Source organism: Poecilia mexicana, unplaced genomic scaffold, assembly GCF_051168715.1.
Source record: "Poecilia mexicana isolate PSO_F unplaced genomic scaffold, ASM5116871v1 scaffold_4, whole genome shotgun sequence".
Taxonomy (NCBI): Eukaryota; Metazoa; Chordata; class Actinopteri; order Cyprinodontiformes; family Poeciliidae; genus Poecilia; species Poecilia mexicana.
This window is the reverse complement of record NW_028263373.1, coordinates 12,940,257-12,958,108: the sequence shown is the minus strand read 5'-3', so window position 1 is coordinate 12,958,108 and position 17,852 is coordinate 12,940,257. Positions and strand designations below refer to the sequence as shown.

The 17,852-nt window shown below is 39.7% G+C and overlaps 1 protein-coding gene across 2 annotated transcripts in view; it reads left to right on the top strand.

Annotated features, from left to right (window-relative positions):
- faf1 (Fas (TNFRSF6) associated factor 1) overlaps positions 1-17,852 on the top strand; it is an 85,004-nt gene that overhangs the window by 34,288 nt on the left and 32,864 nt on the right. For both annotated transcript variants that reach the window (XM_088004977.1, XM_015009423.2), the window contains 7 exons: positions 4,243-4,338; positions 4,439-4,562; positions 4,655-4,718; positions 4,816-4,897; positions 11,473-11,627; positions 17,043-17,179; positions 17,257-17,345. In XM_088004977.1, coding sequence (XP_087861103.1) covers positions 4,243-4,338; positions 4,439-4,562; positions 4,655-4,718; positions 4,816-4,897; positions 11,473-11,627; positions 17,043-17,179; positions 17,257-17,345 — 747 coding nt within the window. The remainder of the gene's footprint in view (positions 1-4,242; positions 4,339-4,438; positions 4,563-4,654; positions 4,719-4,815; positions 4,898-11,472; positions 11,628-17,042; positions 17,180-17,256; positions 17,346-17,852) is intronic.

The following is a 17,852-nucleotide window of genomic DNA, read 5'->3' as shown; positions in this document are numbered from 1 at the left end:
CTCCATCTTCTTTTTGCTTTGTGTCTTCCTGTCAGGGTCTTGGTACAAACAACTGAGAGGGGTATTTTTCAGCCTTGTTTTTCTTCTTTTTTTACTCTTTACAAACTCATTTCGTCTCCTCCTCGTCTGTCTCTGTTCTCCCCTCGCTCTGTAACTCGCATGCTGGTGTGAGGTTGTTCGGTTTGCAGTGATTGTGGTTGCCTTCAGTGCAGCTGTCAGTGGTAATTATCTCACACTCACAGCCAGACACCTAATCCAAACACTGCCTACTCTAGAAAAGAAGAAAAAAAAAAGAAACAGAGAGGGAACGGGGGAGTGGGGGAGCAGAGAAAAAGAAAGAGAAGAAGAAGAGCTGGGAGGGGAAAAAGGTTAAAGGGAAGAGGCACAGGATAGGTGGGGGTAAGAGAGGGAGAACATTCTTTCCCTGTATCAGCCCTTGAATACCTAGAGCCTCAATGCAAGTGTTAATTAAAAGAATCCAAAAAAGAGGAGCCAGTTTCTTTTGTGTGGAGATGTGAGAGAGGGTCATTTAAGGGGGGTGTTACCCTCATCTTCCCCCCGACCTAGTGCCCTACGGCGCTTCAACCTTGTTTCCACATTTTATCACTCAGCCGCCAAGCTGCACTTATGTACTTCAACATTGGTGAAAGCCATCCGGTCAAAGCAAGAAAGAGGACTGAGAGGCACTCAACTCATTTTTTCCCCGTTTTCAGCTCCCCTCCTGGCATCAATGTCAGCCCCAAACCCCTCAGGCTGTCCTTTTGTGGGGAAGTGATCAACTTGATTTAAACACTTATTAGGTTGTTAGACAAGAGCCTCTCATTGTGAATGGCGGCGTAAAGGGTTTACAGAGATCCCCTCCGTACTCGCTGTCAGGATTCTCACATTTGATTGCCACTCAATTCAAAGAAATGGTCTTGGGGCCACTCGTTGTCTTCCTCCAGGCTTAGACCTCGTATGGCTTTCATTGGCTCTGCACCTACAGCCATCTGCACTAATTCAACTCTAAGGCTTAGCACATATGAGGTCCTAATTGGCCATGGCTTTTCTTCAACCCATTAAGACCTGATGCTACTTGTGAGAATACCTGTTCTCATATCAACATCGTGCTTTAAATATGGGTTCATTGTACGTAGTCCTTTCTTTTATAAATCGGAGTCTGTTGCCCACATACTTTGTTTTATTGTTGAAGAGATTGTACTTTTTTCATTAGCGATGTGTAAATCAGAGTATTGCGGTCCATTTTGTTGGCTGTTTTTTGCAAAGCTCTGACTTAACCTACGGCCCCTTCCAGTAAGAGCTATAATATAAGTAGATATGTTTATTACAAATAATACTTGATCTAGTCTTCCTGATGTGAGTGGTATTCATAATTTAAACTGGTACAAAATTGCGTCATACCGGAGGAATCGCTGCACAACAGGGTTTTAGTATTAATTATATTAAAAAGACAATGATTATGGGGTTTACATTTTATCCTAACTTCATAATCTTACATGAGCGACTAGTTTGGTTTGCGTTAGTAATCGTTTGTTCCTTAAACGAAGCAGACTGTTAGAACAAGTCTTGCCCTGTTCAAATCATCAGTGCTTATCAGTCAATATTAGAAGTGGTTTCAGAGTATTCTCAGTCAACTTTCGTAAGACCCCAGAAATTTTATTGCTTGCTTCTCCAGGATCATTGTGATAATGTAAACTTTATTAGTTTAGCTTGAAAAAGCGACGTGTGAACAGCTCGGATGGTTGGAAATTAGCATGCATGAATTACATGCATGAATTACAAAGTGACTGGTTGCATCTCAGCTTTATGTTTTATATTACATTGTTTGTATATGTATTGTGGGATTTTAAATTTCTGTGGGGGAAAAGGAAATGATTCAACCTCAGTCAAAATGATAGGATATTATTTAGTCCTTCTGAAAGACGTATGCATTAATGTCCCTGTTTCACCAGGCCAGCTGGTTCAAACATTTTTAAACATTTCTCTTGCTGCTGACTTGCTGTCCAACTCTCAGGAGATCAACTACTAGTGTGACACACTCGACAGAAAGCAGGGAACTTGGGCAAATCTGTCTTATTTATCTATGCAATTCAAACAGCGGAACATCTGGGTCCATGTTGCATTCAAGGTCTGTTGGCTACACTGATCTCTCCCATTGTAGAAGCTGAGGGCGGCATGGGCAGTCGCTCCAATTCAGAGAAAAGCTCCGTTCAGCCTGTTTGGTCCTTTTCAGATTCAATTGGCGTTGCATGTAATCGTCTCTTGATTCAACCGTGTCCAGCTGGTCTTTGTGTGTCTTTGCACCTGACAATAGAGCAGATCACAGGACCTCTGCAGGGGACGCTCAGCTTCTGTGTCTCCCTTATCACACTCAGCTTGGCTGCCCTACGGCTCCGCTGTTGCTTAGAAGTGCACTCTCCCAGAAAAGTCCTTACATCTGGTCTTTCTGATGGACTCCTAACAAATAGTGCATCAGTTAAAATATCTTGTTACTTTACGGTGCAGTATCTCCGCAATCAGGAACACGTGGATAGACAATGACGAATCCTACTTTCAGGTGTCACTGTTGGTTAAAAACAAATATTTCTTCACTACCAGAAAATCTTGATTTGAAGATACTTTCTTTGGTTCTAAAAACGGCAAAGTTTCTTTATGCTTTCTTCCTAAAACCTCCTTGGCTATACTGTTGGCGTCCCTGGAGGCCAGACCAGGAGACACTAGCTGTAATGAGTCCCTGCTGAACGCCAACATTTTCAATGCCATCTTCGGGTCTGGGAGCTAATTAGTCAGTTGCTCCTTTTCTACAGACAGAACCTCACTGGCGGCTGTTGCAGGTGTACAGAAACCACAGCGTAGTTCCTCCTCGTTACGGTGAAGCGCATGCTTTTGATTTAACGCCATGAAGAAAAAGTGATGGCTAGGTCTGAATTTATATGTTGTGTTTGGAAATTTTCCTACTGCTTTAAACTTTTCAGATTTTATGTTAAAACCACAAACATCATGTATGCATTCTTTATGCATGTAACTGGAACAGTGTGGTAAAATGACAAAAAGTGAAGCTTTTTTTTTTTTACAAATAAAAACCTTTGATAAAATCTTCTGTACCCAGTTGTCTTGGAAGTCATCCATTTAGAAAATGATCAGTTTAATCTCAATATAAATGCAGCTGTTCTGTGAACGCCGTCATCATGTTTTTGGTTTGTTTTTCTGTGTGCTCCGGTGGTCAAGCGGTGACATTTCCTTGCCAATTTTACCATTGATTCTTTGTGTAACGACAATATAATAAGTCTAAATAGTGTAATCCTTAGTCAGCTCATGGGTAGAGTATGAAATGATTCAGTTTTCTGAGGCATTTTCCTAAACTGACAGGGCAGGCAAAGGGAGTAATAACCAAACAAAAGAAGTTACTCTGGAGGAGCTGCAGAAATCTACACCTCAGGTAGGAACAGCCATCAGCTGAATTGCCCAGACTTGTACACAAATCTGACATTTTGTGGAGGAAGAGCAAAAAGTCATTATTGAAAAAACAACAACAACAAAAAAACATTAACAGTTTCAAATAAAGCATGTAGGGGAAGCAACTAACATGGAAAGAGGTGCTTCACTCGGTTAAGGATGAAGTTGGAGTTTTTGGCTCACATTCAAAAAATGATCTTTTGCAGAAGACAAACAATGAAAATAATTAATTGGACATCTTCCTCACTGTAAAATATGGTGTCGACAGCATTGTGCTGTTGGAATGCTTTTCTTTCCAACGAGACACTGGTCAGGTGGTCAGAGCTGATGGAAAGACTGGTTGAATGAAGATGAGCCGAACTCAGAAGAAAACTGTTACAAAAGACTGAAGTGGGATAGGTCTCCCTCCAGCAGCACACAGACTCTAAAATGTGTGTTGAGCTTTAGTAATCGAATACAAGTTTCAGATGATTCAACTCCCTCGGGTTATTATTAGAGATCTCCTATTAAACCATCGTAAATGTACAACCAGAGCTACAATGAAACGGTTTAGATGACCCAATTAAATTCCAGCCTAAATCCAGGAGATATTCATGGAAAACTTTGAAAATTGATGGTCAAAGACATCAAAGCATCTCCCGCCAGCCTGACTGAATTGGAGTTATCCTTGCCACACTTTTCAGATATTTCTGCAAATTTTATAATTTTGGTTTATTTGTTCAGATTAAGCTGGTTAATTGATCTGTAAAACTAATGGTGCTCCTTTGTCCATGTTCCTACTTTTAGATGACATTAGCTCTCTCTGGAATCAGCTACCCATGCCATCACCTCAGTGTTTGTCGAAGATCTTCACCAGCCAACGCCCAGGAGCCCACAGAAGAAGTAAGTCGACAGAAAAGAACAAGACCAGTCCTCACCTCTCTTGAACCACCACCAGTAGTGCATGCAGGTTAACCAACATTTAATAACCAAACGTTTACAGTGCACAGATGTTCATATGATCAGCGACAGCGAGGGGGACGATTTTGAAGATGCGTCGGAGTTTGGTGTGGACGATTCGGAAATGTTTGGAATAGGCACAACAGGCTGTCGGAAATCACCTATGAGTACGTATTGAAAAACGGTTCCAAAATACCTATTAGGCTCGTATTACAGCTCGGTTAGACGGATGAATGAATTTTCGTTTTTCATCTTGCAGTGCCAGAAAACAGTGAGAACGAAGCGGATGCCTTACTTCACTTTACTGCCGAATTTTCTTCAAGGTGGGCATCTTGTCAAGCAGTGATGCAAAGAACCGAGACTTCATTGTTGCAGTGTCCAACCCAGCTGATGAACTATTGTTTGTCTTGTGTGTCACAGATATGGAGAGACCCACCCAATGTTCTATATTGGGTCTTTGGAGGCAGCGTCTCAAGAGGCCTTCTACGGCAAAGCCAGAGATGTAAGTGAGCTGCTCTACTGTTCAGACCTCTTAGGAACAATTGTAATTTAATGCGATACAGTATTTGGTTATATTAGACATGGGCCGTCCCTCAGCACTGATGTCATTCTAACTTCCTGTGGTCTCGTCCCAAGGTTATTGAGAAGTTATCTTTACTTGAAATAACACAGAGCAGGATATTATCCATCAGGGGATGCACTCATTTCTTTACTTTTGTGACTGAGCTCATGGGAACTTAAAGCTTAACAGTCATTGTTGTAACTAATGTCTGGTTCTTTTACAGACCACAGCAGAGCTGTAGTAAATTACTTTAGAAATGTTTTCTAATTTGAATGATGTTGAAAGTGTTACTTTGTCACAAACTTATGACACGATCGCCACTGTTTCTGACCTTGTGTGACAATAATGTACTAACAATGTAGTATATTGCTATAAAAGTGGGGAACAAAAGCAAAAAACAAAACACTAAACAATATTGCTTGATAGGTTAAATAAAAACAAAGCAATTTTCTGGTTAGCTATAAATGCTATATAAAGGCCATGTTGAATTTTAATTGTAACAGATCTTGCAGAAGATTAAAAGTTCCCAAATTCTGGAGAAAAAATTCCGCAGTGTTTCTGCACAGTCTGACTTTAAAGTTTAAATTATAAGAGCTATAATTTTAAATATTTTTTTTTTGTTTAGAAGCAAGTTCTTTTTGCTCCCTTAACTAGTTTCTCAAAAAAAAGTGTGTATATATATATATATATATATATAAACTACTCCTTTTATTTCTCTTACAAATTTTGGAACAGACGAAGTAATCCAGAATCTTTTCAGCTTCACACATTTCAGTCTATTTTCGCATCTCTTCCACATTTTTTTGAAACTTGGTGCTTGCATTATATTAAATAAATACAGACAAATAAAACCCTCATGAATTTATAATTTCATAATATTAGTAAATTTATATAAACCTTTTTTTAATAGAAGGTTATCTGATAAACTCCATACGGTATCGTATTTAATACAGATCTTCATAACTAAACATGTTAGTAACACACAGAACTCAATAGACGCCCCATTATTAAACTCGAAGCAGAATATTTGATGGCTGTCCACACTTTATATTTTCACATAATGCAACATTGATCTGATTTGATCAGAAGTCGCATTAACTTTTCAACCTGAAAGTCGAGCCTTTGTTTTTATTTCCTGCTTTCCCATCTTGTTTTTCCGCTTTTTTTTTTCTTTTTAAGGATGCCTGTATCAACTGACAGCTTGTGTGGATTACGGCCTTATTAGACTGAGAGGACACAGGAACATGCTTGGGGGAGAGGGAGGGCTCACATCGTGAGGCACACAAAGAGCCATGGCGATAAAGATGACAGTGATGGCGCATTATTAAGAACATGTGAAATAAGAGAACGAGGCCAAAATGTTAGCTAGAAATGAGTCAGGTGGGGAGGACGTGAGTTTGGAGGATGAAAGATGGAAAGAGAGTGAAATAAACAGAGAAACTAAGAAAACATTTGGCATCCTGGCTTTTTCCCAGCTGATCCCTGCTTCTAAGCCAGCACAATATGGCTGATGTCTCTGGTGTTCGCGCGCTCCGCACCATTGTGCTCTGTGCAGCGGAGGGGCAAGAAGTATTTATTTTCACACTATTTTCTGAGCTTCATTTAGCCTGCCAACTGTGTTGTGGCTAAAACTGTTTATCGATGGTGTTTATGTGCAAGACAATTCTGCGTTTGCCTTGTTTTGTCAGCCCGGACAGCAGGCCAACACATCCTCATTTTAATGTTTTCATTACATTGTCTCGTGTCTCCAAATTACACAATTTCTTCGTCCTGTCGATTCGGCTGCGTCGTCGTTTGCTTCCATTTAAAAGGAGATCCAGGGTTTTTTGTAATCATGGGAGAAAAGCCTTCTTCATTAAGAGGATATTAGAAAAGGGCAGATCTGGCTGAAGAGAGACAACTTCTTGCTTTATAAACAGAGGAATCGGTCTCAGTCGCTCATAGCCTGGGAGAGGCTAATCACTAAGCAAAACACTACATTTGATGAAGTGTTTCTGAAGGTGTGTGTTGGGGCACTGTTGAGATAGACTCAATCCATCCTTAATGAAAATGCTTTGGGCTGCAGAGCTGAGCCGAGCTGAGCTGAACTCTCTCGGGGATTGATGGTTAGTCGGCGCGTACAGAGTGATAGGCCACCCATCACTAACGGCGATCCTCGCTAAATCCCCATCAATGCAGTGGTTAATCACTCTAACCCCGCTCTCCTTCGCTCCTCTCTCCTGTCTGCCACACACAAAGACACATAAAAATTCATAGCCATGAAGAAGAGGGAGGTTCGGGGATTTATTTCTGCCAAGTATCCACTTCAAGATCCCAGCGATCACCTTGAGGACTTGAGAGGAAACAGCAGCAGTCAGGCGGAGCAGAAATATGGGTCTTACATGTCCTTATGTTCATCAGATGGAGAAGTGTAAAAACAAACTGCAGCAGTAAGCTGTTGACTCCATATGAACGTTTTAAAAAGCAGATTAATGAACTTATATAAACTTGCTTATCTTTCATTATTGCATGTGGAGGGATTTTTATATTCCATAAGATGCATCATAGGGCTGGAAATATTGCAAATTATATAAATTATATTCCTTTTTAATATCAATAAGTTGCAATAAACCTGCACATTTTTTCCACCATCTGACTTTTGTCCATCATCACAACGTTGCTGAGCTCTAGCGTCTCTGCCTACATTTTTGTACCAGGTGTGGGCTCAACCCAGCAGGCAAAAGGCATGGAACTTGAAATATGATTAAAAAATTGCATCCAAACAGCCTTTTGAAAGATGATACTGCACTGAAGAAAGAAATATGTTGTTTAGTTCTAACGCATTTCAACTACCGGTAATTGTTTTATTGGAGCGAAGAGAAATGGTTCTGATTGAAGTTCTGCTTGACATTAAGTGCTGTTAGTTCATTTCAGGTTCTTGTATCTATGTGAATTTTAAACTGACTTTATCAGTCACAGATTTGGTCAACATGCATCTCAGAATTAACAAAAAGAGGAGAGATTTCAGCTTAAATACCAAAAATACAACCTCAAACTTATAACGTGTAAATGTTATCAATGTTAGAGAGCTAGTAATTGTCATTTTTAAATGATCTACCACTGCACGATATTCTTCAAATATTGGTTGGCTAATATCCTAGCGGACAACAAAACATTTTATTGATTTATTTTTTTGCTCCTAGATTAACAGCGACTCTTAAATCATTCATAACTTTGTGAACAATGAGCTCCAGCCAACAGGTCGACAAACCATAAATGTCTCCACCAGAAAGCAGCTCTGAGAGATGCCTTTTAATAGCAGGATTTTATTCAGGTTATTCTACACAGTATATTTTGAAGACCTTTTTTCTTGCAATAAAATCCACAGAAAACAATCCAGTCATCAAACTAAAAGTAGTCGGTATAAAAAAAAGAAGCTCCTCCTCAAATCCCCTGTAAATACAGCTCTGAATCACACAAGTGTCGAGGAAAATATAGGGCTCAACACTTTGGTAGCGACTTTGCAGCATCTATTTTGATAAAAGAACAATATCAGCTGGTATTTTGGTTTCATTAATATCAGCTTTCTCTCTAGTGTGGAGCGCCCCAGCAGCCAAGATTGTGTTGAATAACTCGTGGTATATAGAGGGAGATATTAGTTTGGCTGTATTGTGGGATTCATGACGTTTTTTATGCACAGTGTATTTTCTTGTCTTTTTGAAAAGGGCGCTGTGTGGGTATGTATACGTAATAATTAAAGTTAGTACTCTACACCAGAGGAAATCTAGTCGGGCTTCACACCAAGTTTTAATGCAGCATGGAAGAAATGTAGTTTCCCTCGCCATTAATCTTCAGAATATCTCAGCGGAATAAGTTTTCATCTGCTAGGGAGTTTTTTTTTTATTACACACTGTTTTCTGTTTGAATTTATTCAGGTTTATTGTTAGGGATCTTAAGAAAATAGGCTATTAAAATAAAGCAATTATTTCTAGGTGTTTCTCCCAACATTCAATTTATCTTTTTGGTCCAGAATTTTTTTAGTGTAATTTCTGAAAGGACTGTGGCGGCCAACCAACCTGCTACCATTTCTCCCAGACCTGATGTAGCTAATATCTCTGCTGTGCTCTTAGCAAAACGTTTTACATTGAGGCGATATTGTAGTTTTGAAGTTTTTAATTTTCCCCTGGGCATCTTTTTCACACCTGACCTCCAGGTGCATTACTACCCCCTACTGGGCTGGAGTTTGTTCATCTGTTTTACCAGTGAAATTAGTTTTCAGCCTTTAGTCTTATTTATTTATGTATTTATTTATTTATTTATTTATTTATTTTATCTCACTAAATATCAGAATTACTCTTTTTTTATTGATATACATCCTCTGAGGAACATTTTAATTGAATGTAATTGCAATGTTGTTGGAAGTGAAAAAATGCCTATCTAAATCCATAAACATTTGAATTGTGTGGTAAAGTTGTTTGGATTGATAAAACAGGCTTGGAAAGGATAATTTTTAATGAATTTTCTTCAGATTAATTTCTGAAAGGATGAAGTTTAGATGATGCACACAGACCTAAGCGTGATCAGCTCCGTACTGTGTGAAACCTTTGGTCACTCGCTCTCACAAAGCGAGCTTGGATTGCGTCGAACAGGTGTGAGGAAGGGCTATGGGGTCGCTATCTCGCTCAGGTTGGACCTAGTAATTTAGCTGAACGGAGGGATTTGCTCCTCCCTGCTAAGACAGGCGACACAAAAGATCTCACTTTGAAAGTGGAGAGGGAACACAGGGGTATGGACAGTTTAACTAAGATGAAGGAGTTCAGTTGGCCAAAATGCCTACTTTGATTAGTCTTTACACTTGGTCTAATTGAGCATGCATGTTTGTGAGCATAAATCCTCCTTTGCCTGTGGGTTCAAACTTAAATTCAGGTTGGGACACCAGTATTCGAGTGTGTATCAGGTTCTTTTTTTTTTTTTCTCCCCCTGTTCCTCTCTGGTTGTAAAACTCTCGCTATCCTCGGACTCATTCCTCCCTCTAGACTGAATTTGCTTGTCTTCTCAGCATGAGTGTTTAATCTTTTCAGGCTGGTGAATCGGCCCAGTGAATGAGTCCCCAGGTCCTTCTCTCTAGGAGCCCTGGAGATTATTCTAAAGCACTAATCGTTGAGCAAACACAGCAGTGCTCTCCCATTCCCATTCTACACAGGCCACAGTATAGCACAACTTCTTCTTTTTCTTCTCTTCACATCTTACGCCCTGTGTAGATTTCTTTGCTTTCTGGCGCACGTAGCCTAGATTACTGCTCCTGAGAAGCAGGCCCCTTAACTCCCACCATCGCAGCCCCGCTTAAAATGAACCAGGCACCAGATTGAGAGTTGTTCTTGTTTGTTCTTTTATACGGCGCAAAGTGACATGTAATTTAAAGAGCATTATTTCCAACATTGTCCCCTCAAACCCTTTACGTTTGTGGGTGTATTTGTTTTTTAATTAGATTGTCAGAAGGGAAAATCTAGCGGGCTTATATGTTGGTGTCAATATCCTCGGATTTGGAGCTTCGTCAATATTGTCTGGCCTTGCTGCTACTAACCTGAGCAGGCTGCTGGCATTTGGTATAAAATAAATAGAGTGATTTGTCTGTTTTGTTTTTGCTATATCTGCCTCGCATCCAAGAGAAGTTTTATTTACACCGCTTTCCACTTGATTGTGTCTGCTATTTGCTGTTTTTGTCGGCGGTGCCCTTGTTATGAGCTGCTCAAATCTCTTCACCTAATTGTCTTTAATGTCGATTCATGTTCCTTTGCTGTCTCTCCAAAATGGAGGCACCCATATGTGGTGAAACGATGGCAAATAATAGATTAACCTAATTTAGAGATGCACCAGTTGACATTATGAGGGAGTAATATTTTTTTGATCAGTTATCAGCAGGTCCGATGCTGTTCAGCACATTCAAACTAATACATCCCTGCCATTTTCTGTTAATTAATCCGTGATGCACTTTTGGTTGAGTGCAATAGAAGTTATAAAATGAGGGACATGCACTATATGCATGAATGAGATTAATGTGTTTCTTCATTAACTTTCTCTTGGAGTCAAACCTAGTATCACTGTAAGTATTATGTGACATCTCTGTGTTTGAACTGGTCAAAATCAGCTCAATCACTGCATCTCAAGACTAAAAGAACAAATTTATGACTATGTGTCATTCTGGGTTTTTTTTTTTTTTTATAATATATCCAGTTGCTTGCATTTTATTATCTAAATGGCAATTATTTTCTCTGTTTTTATGCAAGTTAAACATTGTTACTTCAGAATATTAGTTTTAGTTGCTTTTTTTTTAAAAAAATCTCTGCTGCCCATGGCCACTACACTGTGTATGTTTGCTTATTCTAAAAATGAGTCTTCTTCCAAATTAGAAAAAGAAAAGGAGTCTCATATCACTTAGGCAAATACCCTGAAGGCTTAAAGGATACACTCGGCTGATATTTTTGTCTTTTCCTGCCTCTAATTTCTTTTCTTTTTTTTTTTTTTCTTTCTTGCAGAGAAAGCTGTTGGCCATCTACCTCCACAATGACGACAGCGTCCTCAGCAACGTCTTTTGTTCCCAAATGATGTGTGCCGACTCTATCGTCTCCTACCTGAGCCAGAACTTCATCACATGGGCCTGGGATGTCACTAAAGAAGCTAACAAAGCCAGGTGCAGCATCAAAATCCTCTTTGTTTCCATGGTTACGGCGTGTCCTCTCAATAGAATTAATGCCAAATATGCATTTCCTATTTAAAGGGGATATGATTGATTTTCATTGATTTACTTGATTAATTTAATTTTAAAAAATGTTGCATAAAAGATCTAAGTTTAATGAAAGTTTAAAAAGTTCACACATTTTCTGGGTAAGCTTCATAGCGTAGCTTCCTTTATGATCAAGCGCATTATATATGTCAAGGCCAAACGATAAGATCGGAAAAAAATCACATCCAGTCATTTTAAAGTTCAGTAAAAGTCACGCCTCCAGCAAACTATCACATAATTCACCAGGCTAGTCCTAAACTGAAGCCCCTTTCCAAAACTTAAAGGGAGCTAAACTTGTACAAGCTGTGATTAAATAAAATCCTGATTTCACTCCAGTGATCCTGCCGTCTGTAACAGATGGAAACTCAAGTCTTAGACTTGGACTCTAGATGCACTTAATCAAAAACAGAATTGGAGTCTTGACTTGGACTAATGAACAGTCTCTTTCTCTCAACTGATCAGGGGTGAAAGTTACCTTCCATCGTATTGACAGGCCGTCGCTCTGATGGGAGCACACACGTTTTCAAAGGGAGACCATGTTTTTGTTTGTTTGGGGAACATTAAATCATGTACTGTTGATGAAACGTCGGGTGTCACAAAACCTGCAGTAGAAATCAGTTAAGATGTCTTCACCAGTTTCACTCTCTCTTCCTTCATTCTGTGTTTTGAAGCTTGGAGGTTGCATGCTAACAAAAGGCGTTGTGTTTGCACGGCGAGGCCCCTGATTGGGCATTTTGACTGAGCTGTCTGAATAGAGGGTCAGTGGGAGATGAAGGACTCCCTTGGAATCCAAACATCTCTATCACTGCATTTGTCCTGAAAGTCCAAACTTTTGTGCCCTGTTTTGGTGAAGTGCTGTTTGGCTTTCCAAACCTTTTTTTTTTTTTTTTTTTTTTTTTTGTATTAGACAGTAGATTGTTTTTTTTAAATACATTTTTTTTTCTATTTCTCTTATTTATTTCTGTGGTCTAACATTCCCCCTCTCTCCCCTAAACTTGCCGAGTTAAGCCTGCCCTCTGGTAGTAGCCACTTAAGAAAGACTCGCACCCTGACCTTTTCCCTCCATTATTTCTTTTAAGGAAACTCCCTCCTTCCTCCATTCCACTCTCCTTTCTCTCCGATTGGCCTCCTTTGCTTTTTGCCCCAGCTGAGCCTTTTTATCGCACATTAAAAGAGAGGCAACATCTGGAGCTTTTCAAGGCACACAGCTAGTCGCAGCTTTGCCGCTAACGCATGCATGCACTTGTGCAGGCTAACCCGCTCACAAATGCACGGCTGCTCTGCATTCTCACGCTCTCTGGCTGATCCAGACTGACTGGTGATTGGCATTAGTCACACAGGCTGTTAGAAAGGTATCCTAATTGTGTGAGTGATAAACCTGCTGATACTGGAATGTGCTATTCTTCACAGGCTTCCTTGGCAAATGATTAATTATGCATAAAAGCGGGGCTGGTGATTGGATGGCGGAGTTTTTTCAGAAATGTGGGGAAAGAATTGTACAGTCAGTATTCTGTCTCACAGGGCCTGGCCAACACTATAACATCCCATCTAAGGTTTTCACAGTTCGTCACGTTACGGCCACAAACTTCAAAAGTATTTTTCACTTTGTATGATAGAACTAAACAAAGTAGTTCATAATTGTGAAAGGAAACTAAAATAATAAATGTGTTTCCAGCATTTTTAATAAAAATCTGAAGTGTGACCTGCGTTTGTATTCAGCACCCTGTTCCCTTTTTCCCCTGGACTCACTCAAGCTTAGCCAAAGGGTTTCTTGTTCACATTAGTGAACAAGAGGAACACAGCAGACGGATTTGGGTGAAAGGCGTGAAGGCGCTGCATCAGAATTAGATTTTAAATAATAATCTAAGTTTTTAGCATTTCTTGGCACACTGAAGGACTGGTAGGGCAGGTAGAGCATTAATCATAACAGCAGCAAAAGTAACTCTGGAGGAGCTGCAGAGATTCACTGCTTAGGTGGTAGTATCTGTTCCAGGGGGAAGCATTTGACATGGACTCCACAAATGTGTGCTTCATGGAAGACTGGCAGAAAGAAAACAACTGTTGGAAGAAAGTCGAAAGAAATCCTTTACCAGATTGCCACCAACTATTAAGGGGACTCGGCACACATGTCGAAGAAGGTGGGGTCAAAGTGCAATTTTTGGGTCTTTTTTTTTAGTCTGTTCGGTGGAAAAGCCACGCCTAATATATGAAAGGTAGTGATGCCAGTGTGGATGCAAGAGTTCAGCAGTGACATGGAAGGTGGTCACTGTCACACAATCCTGGAAGAAAACCTGAACACATGAGGCTGCGTTGGAGGTTCACCTTCTAGGAGAACAGCAGCCCGAAATTTACAACCAGAACTACAACAGAATGGCTCAAACCCAGAGGTGAAAATAATGCAGAAATACTGAACTCGTATTGTTACTTTGATAAAAATAAATAAAAAATACCTCCGTAAAATGCTACTCAAATAAAAGTAGAAAATTTCCTCATAAAATTTTACTTTACGTAAAAGATACTTAGTCACTTTTTCATGGACAGAAGAAAGTTCTGTATGTGTATTTGACAAAGGAAAAGAGGAGCTATTGATCACACACTGGTTATAATTAAAATGCAACACAAAATTAAACAGTTACCACATAACTTATATGCTATGTAAGTTACCATGTTACCATATAAGTTCATGATTATGTGGGATTTTAATGAGGCATACATTTCCAATATCTTCTGTGAGCTGCTGTTTAGGTTTCTCTACAGCTGATCAGCATCTTTCTGTCACTCCAAACCCTCTGCATCCTTCACTGCATCTGTGAAGCTTCTGTGGTTCTCCTCTTCCTCAAACTGGCATTTCTGATCTTCATCCCATATTTTTGTTCATTTTATCCACGCCGTCCCTCCAATCTAATAGTTTTAAAAACTTGACTGTTGCCTTTCTCATACGTATTCATGTCCTTTAATTACAGCCAATGGTTTTCTTTTTTCTCAGAGATTAACTTTAACTAAACTTAAAGGGTTTTTACTAGTGCCTTTGTCTTCCAATTGATGCAAAACCAGGGGATCTGATACAAAGTCGAGACTTTGATCTTATTTGACTAAACTTAAATTAATTTGCACTTAAATTAAAGGAATAAATATCAGTCTGTAAGTGGGCAAAGCTGGTAAATATACTATGATAAAAAAAAAAAAGCTGTAAATGCACCATAAGGTATTTCTGCAAATAATATTATTAGGAAGCATAAAAATGTTTGTTTACTTCACTGTACATGAAGTAACTTGTTGTTGGTCTAGTGATATAATAAATAAATAAAAAATTACTATTAAAATTATAATCAAAAACTCTAAAAGTTAAAAGCCACGAATACTTTTTAATGCACCGTATTTTAAAGGCTCTAACAGCGATATCATATGTTCTCATTAAAAATATTTTTTTTGTTGTTCTTACTCATATTTAACCCACACAGTCAGCTGACAGTGTAATTATTCTGCAGTCCCAAAGTGAAAACTGAAGGCTTCACTTCTCACAGACCAATTTGCACACCTGTTCAGTATGCCTGACTACTCTTTTTGACATACGCCAACCTGAAAACATAACTGGCTTTTGAGGGAGAACAAAATGTCACTTTCAAATCAAAACTTGTCCATGTTAGCTCTGAAACAAAGTGTGTACGACACAGTGAGCTATCGGAGCATCCGGTTCCCAGACTGCTAACCGTACAGGTGGCTTGCAGAAACATTCCCCGCAGTGCTACTGTACTAACCTGATTCATCAGCTGCTCACTGGAGCAAACGTCAGCTGCTCCCTGTCGGTTCATATCTTAATGCGTGAACTGGACCTGACGAAATGCGAGGCGACAGCGCGGGGAAACATTAACTATTTTTGCTGTAGAGATGAGTACAAAGAAAATAAGATGGGATGGGTGACAAATTAGAAGCTGTCAATCACGTTGTCCGTTGACACGGAGTCTTAAATACGCTGGCTGCGAGTTTTGTCAGGTGTTTTCTTTGATGTTTCGTGGAGTTTTCGTGGACTTTGTGTGGACTCAATTACCTTCTTTGCTATGTTAGATTAATCCTGGATGATGTTGCTGAACTGCTCACCTCACTTCCTGGAGCAACTCTGCTTCCTCTTAGCCTCAGTGTGCTGTCCGTACTTGTTTTCCACCCGAATGCAAAAATGTTTTAAGTCCGAGATGCAGCTTAAATCACAGTGGAAATGTAGTCGATGTGGTGCCGTGTGTCTTAGTTGTACAGTTTTGATGTTGCCGTTTTGTCTGTTTTCATTCGGGAAGACTGACTTCCTTCGATTTTGTGCTGGAAACCAAAGCAGCTTGGCTTGTGCTTGGTTAGAGCTTTAAGATTAGGTTACCCTTCAAGTTGTTGTCCATTGTTCTCTGGCCTTTCATTACAGGTTAGAGTTTCCCTGTGGGCTATTGTTATGGTGTGGCTGGGTCGAGGGCTGAACAGGGACAAATGTCAGATCAAAATGATCCATAAGATTAGAGTGACCCATCTCTTTCATTGCAAGTCAAGGGTGACTCGGAGTTCATTTGGGAAAGTTCTGACTGAATTACAGCTCGAGAGAAGCACTTCACTTCCCTGCTCTTTTACTATTACATCCCAGTTTTTGGAGATTATTACTATCACATGGAGATTTGGTGGTCAATTTCTCAGCTTGAAAGTTGGTCAAGCAGCTTCTATAGCTTAGACTTCATCTTTAATGAGTTACACCTCTCTCTCAGGCAGCTGCCTTTCTATCTGTGCTCTCTCTCTGACCTGCCCCTCCTCCACCCATTCTATTACTTCTCCATTTTACCACTCAGTTATTAAAGTAGATCTTATTAAAAGGCGGGAGAAAAAGCTAATCTATATTTGCATTCAGTCTATAGCAATTCATTAATATTATGACATTTACAGGGAGCTTGGCGGGGCCCCGGCTGCCGGCTACCCTTTTCCCTCTCTGAAATGTTAATTTAAAAAGTTCTGTCTTTGTAATGGAATAAGAAATCCTCTCTTGCCCTATCAATTCTGGGTGCCTGGTGAGGAATACTAATTCATCTACGCTTCCAATTGAGATAGCATGTCACTCTGATGGAATAAGAAAAAGCCGAATTGGTTTTAAAGTCCTTAATACCGTGAATTGTGTGTGTTTTTCATTTCTCAACGCAGCCTAGGAGGAGCATACCAGTTCCATTTGTTGTGAAAAATACGTGCGCATGCTTGTGAATTTTGCGTCTCCTTTTTGTACTACTTCAAGTTACAAATTCTGACGAGATGATTGCATTTCTAAGCAAATAAGTTGGAGTGTGTTTCTTTGTTTTTCAGACTTCTCACCATGTGTACGAGGCACTTTGGCAGCGTGGTAACACAGACTATACGGACGTACAAGACAGACCAGTTCCCCCTGCTCCTTATAGTCATGGGCAAACGCACATCCAACGAAGTTCTAAATGTTATTCAAGGTGAATCAAAGAGAAATGCCGTCATTAACGTTTAAAAACCATGCGCCCGAGATATTATTTTCTGAATTTTTCTCCAGGCAATACAACGGTGGACGAGCTGATGATGAGGTTAATGGGAGCGATGGAGATTTTCACAGCACAACAGCAAGAAGACATCAAAGACGAGGTACGGCTGGAACTTGTGAATTTGATTGCAGCATCTTCTACCGTTTGATCTCAGAAGTTATTTTTAAAAGTCTGAAAATTAATTATATCGTCTAAAAAGCAAATCTAAATTCATGTTTGTTTGCTATGAAGCCTTAATGGGGATGTTTCAATTTGTTATGTTTGACTTTGGAGAAGTTTTAAAGTATGATGGGACGTATTTAAGCCATTAACTGTGGTTCAGTCCTACATACGCAACTTTTTTTTGTCATGACAGTTTTTTAACTACAGTATCTACAGATGACAGCTTGTCACACTGGATTAGTTGGTAAATATTAAAAGAGTCAGCCAACCAAACTGATTGACTAACAATGTGGTTGTGAGATTCATAATGTCTTTGTTGCATAAGTTATGATCAGCTAATGGGACTCTCTCTCTCACACACACACACACACACACACACACCCCCACACACACACACACACACATACTTGTATTAGGTGAAACGTGAGGACCATTTTTAGCGAGT